We start from the raw sequence: 3,419 nt of genomic DNA, 5'->3' as shown, positions 1-3,419 counted from the left end.
GAATAAGAATAGAATTAGTAAATGTTTTACATGCCTTACCCCAAATTTCAACACAATAAATCAAATGTTGAACAATTATTGTGTTATTTAGTGCTTTATCATTAAATAACTATTGCTATTGCTTTTCATATAATTCTTTTGCATGACTCTGGTTAATATGTCCTTAGTTGAAGGTGGGATGTAGCGTATAGGGGTTMGATTGTCCCACTTGATTAGTGTCTCCATGGAGTCTAGATACATCTCTGGCTATCTTGTAAGATAATACTTGTTCATWACCTGTTAACACAACCCCAGTTCTAAAGATCATCTGAACTATTACTTTAAACACAAAGAAACTTGAGAGTTTTTCTGCTGCCTTCGGGTCAGGCGTGCCTGTCACTGAGTGATCCCCCAGGGAGAGGGGAGGGGAGGGGGAGGCTCAGATGAAGCTGTCATGGCTCGCTCAGCRAARAGATAAAATGCGTCAAAAGACGACCTCTCACCCCCACCGGCATCTCAGTCCCAGCGGAGCGTTCGTCTTCTGCTCTGTGACACACAGATGTGACGGCCTGTCAGCTCCCTCCAACCAGCCACCGCGCTCCTGATGCTGCCTCGGTGGACTCGAGTGTTTATCACCCTCCTCCTCCTCGCAAACACTCAGCCGTCCTCGGAACGCATGCTTGATTTTCCGTCTGCATACTGCTTTTGAGCACATTCACACAGTAACCCCCACACACACTTCAGCTTCTGCCCCAGCAGTTTTCTTGAACGGTTTGGGGCTTTAATGAATCCCCGCCGGCGCTGATATCGAAGACGCGGTGCAGCTTTATGTTGCAGAGCTGGATAATTTTGGCACATTTGTGGCTACAAGTAACACCTCTCTGTCTCTGCTACTAGTCTGCCTTGACGCATTGTCACATCCAGTCTGCCTRTCAGCTCATCGTGTGTGTATATTTACGTACATGTGAAATTCAGCCACTGGAGCTGAATGTTGAGTATAAGCTGTGTGACGGACATGAAGTGGCCTGCAGGTGTCTGAGACAGATTTCACGTAGACACGCCCACGTTGTGTTTGTCCAGCTGTCACACACAGGTCATAAAAGGACGTGCAGATAGGACAGTTGGGTCTTTTTAACAACAAGATTGTGTATTAGTGTCTCAAAAAAATCTAAGATAAAAAGTCAATATTTAAGTAATAAAATTGATACACGGGTCCTCTAATTCATTTTCTGTAGCGGAAATTAAAGCACAGAAGCRGAAACGAGGCATAGGCTAATGGTTGTAAAGGGCTAAATATATGTGGGCTTAATTAAAATGGTTTTTATGTCGTCACACATTTCATATTTTTTAAAGCTAAGTTTAGGGCTTATGTAGGCCAATGTTTAAATGTTTTCAATACTGCACCTGATTACAGCTAATAGGTAAAGAAGTATTACTTCTTTCAACTTCTTGGTCAAAACTAAATTATTTAAAAAATTATAGTTAATTTTTTTTTTTTTGCTAAAAATTCATTGTCCCCAAATGATGAACTATTATAAACTGGTATTTCACCAACTATTGAAAACTATTGAAAACTTCAACAGCCTTTAAATTTCTTTTCATAAAGTTCAGTTAAAACCTTAATAATGACGATTCAACTGGGTCTGGGGTGGGGGGGACTATTGTGTGGCCCACCAATGAGGCCTGCACCCTAGAAAAACTATATTTTTATTTTTAACCTAATTTGATATAAATACAGATTTTAAATCTATTGTAAATCTTAGTTTGCAATGCAATAAAACAAATTAAAAAGGTAAACAATGATAATATTTGTTCTTTTAGGCAACATCCCCCGTATATCCAGACCCAGAGCATTTTAGATGAATAGCCCCTCTATACACACTATCCTATTTCAGCACCAACATAGACTTTAAAGTCTGTCCTTCGTTTGGTTCTTGATTCTTTTACAGGGTTCATGCAGGGTCTTAAAAAGTATAAAATTTGAAAAACAAAAATTTAGGCCTAAAAAGGTCTTAGAAACGCCCAGATTTTCATTCAAGGTCTTAAATTTAATTTTGTCAAGTCTTAAATGATTTACTTTCAATCATTTCCGAGAAGCGTTAGCTGCATAAAWAAACAGAGTAAAGCACCGTAATCAGAGGTTGACACGATCAGGCTTTATAAAGTGCTAAGTTTGCTAAAACGGGTTTCTATGTTAAAATTTCTGGGACCATCTTAATATTTTTGTTAATGCATCGGTTTGGTCTTAAATGTCATTCCTAAGTCTTAAAATGTCTTTAAAAGGTAAACTGAACTTGCTGATACCTGCATGAACCCTGCTTTTAAARGTGCATCTTTGTGATGCATTYGTCAGATTGTCATCTTTTACCGCTTATCCAACCAGCGCAGAGATAGACTGCCTGACATTTCAAACTGAGAACGCTTTCAGTCATTTCTCCAGCAGGTAACATACTGACGACTACCTCCTTAACTGCACATCACTTAAAATATTTCAGACTGTCTCTTTGATTTTGTGCTTTGCACCAGATGGAAGCAATGACAGGAATGAAGCAAACAGAGATACTCAGCTGTCTCGCTTCAGAAATAGATTTGTGTTTGAAGTCATCTGGTCAGTGAAAGAAAACATTCTGTTGCATAAACCTTTAGAGATCAGACGAAACGTTTTATCAGTGAGGAACGCTCAACTCTTTTGAACTCAGTCTAGTGATGGGTTCATTTGTTACTTAATTGTATTAATTTGCTCCCTCAGTTTCTTGTATTTTGTTTTCCCATAGCTCGATTAGCTTAAGCATTCCTTAAAATCCTCCCCCTCGTCTTCTTCCTCCTCACTTTTTCACACCTCCGTCTATTTTTGCCGGCCTCAGGTGTGGCGTACGCGGAGTTGCGCAGACCGTGCCGGACCATGATCCTGGTGAACCCCCACAGCGGGCGTGGCCAGGCGCTCCAGCTCTTCACGGACCACGTCCAGGGCATGCTGACTGAGGCCTCCGTCCCCTACACGCTCGTCATCACAGGTTGGTCCAAAAAAATACGCTTTCCCCGCTCATCCCAGGGGTCATCTGGTCATCTTCTTATAAAACCGAGGATTAAACCTTTGATGATCATTTGGAGAACTGGGTCACACACACACACAYGCACACTGACACGCACAAGTGGATGGGACTTTAACCCAACCTTTAATCTCTGCAGGAATTATGTACAGCGGGTAAAATAAGTATAGAACACGTCACCATTTTTCTCAGTAAATATATTACTAGAGGTGCWAATGACATGAAATTTTCGCCAGTTGTTGGTAACAACCCAAGTGATCCATACATACAAAGAAATCAAACCATAAATGTCCAAAAATTAAATTATTTGTAATGATGTGGAATGGCACAGGGGAAAAAGTATTGAACACATGAAGAAAGGGAGGTGTAAAAAGGCATGGAAAGCCAAGA

The 3,419-nt window shown here is 40.5% G+C and overlaps 1 protein-coding gene across 1 annotated transcript in view; it reads left to right on the top strand.

Moving 5' to 3' along the window:
• LOC106536159 (sphingosine kinase 1) overlaps positions 1 to 3,419 on the top strand; it is a gene marked incomplete at its 3' end in the record, with an annotated part of 8,158 nt that overhangs the window by 2,021 nt on the left and 2,718 nt on the right. Inside the window, 1 exon segment of the mRNA XM_014033357.1 lies at positions 2,844 to 2,993. Within this exon segment, the coding sequence (XP_013888811.1) occupies positions 2,844 to 2,993 (150 nt within the window).

The sequence above is a fragment of the Austrofundulus limnaeus genome, unplaced genomic scaffold (assembly GCF_001266775.1).
Source record: "Austrofundulus limnaeus strain Quisiro unplaced genomic scaffold, Austrofundulus_limnaeus-1.0 Scaffold1708, whole genome shotgun sequence".
Taxonomy (NCBI): domain Eukaryota; kingdom Metazoa; phylum Chordata; class Actinopteri; order Cyprinodontiformes; family Rivulidae; genus Austrofundulus; species Austrofundulus limnaeus.
Note: the sequence above shows the minus strand (reverse complement) of the source record. Positions and strands in the feature narration are given on the sequence as shown.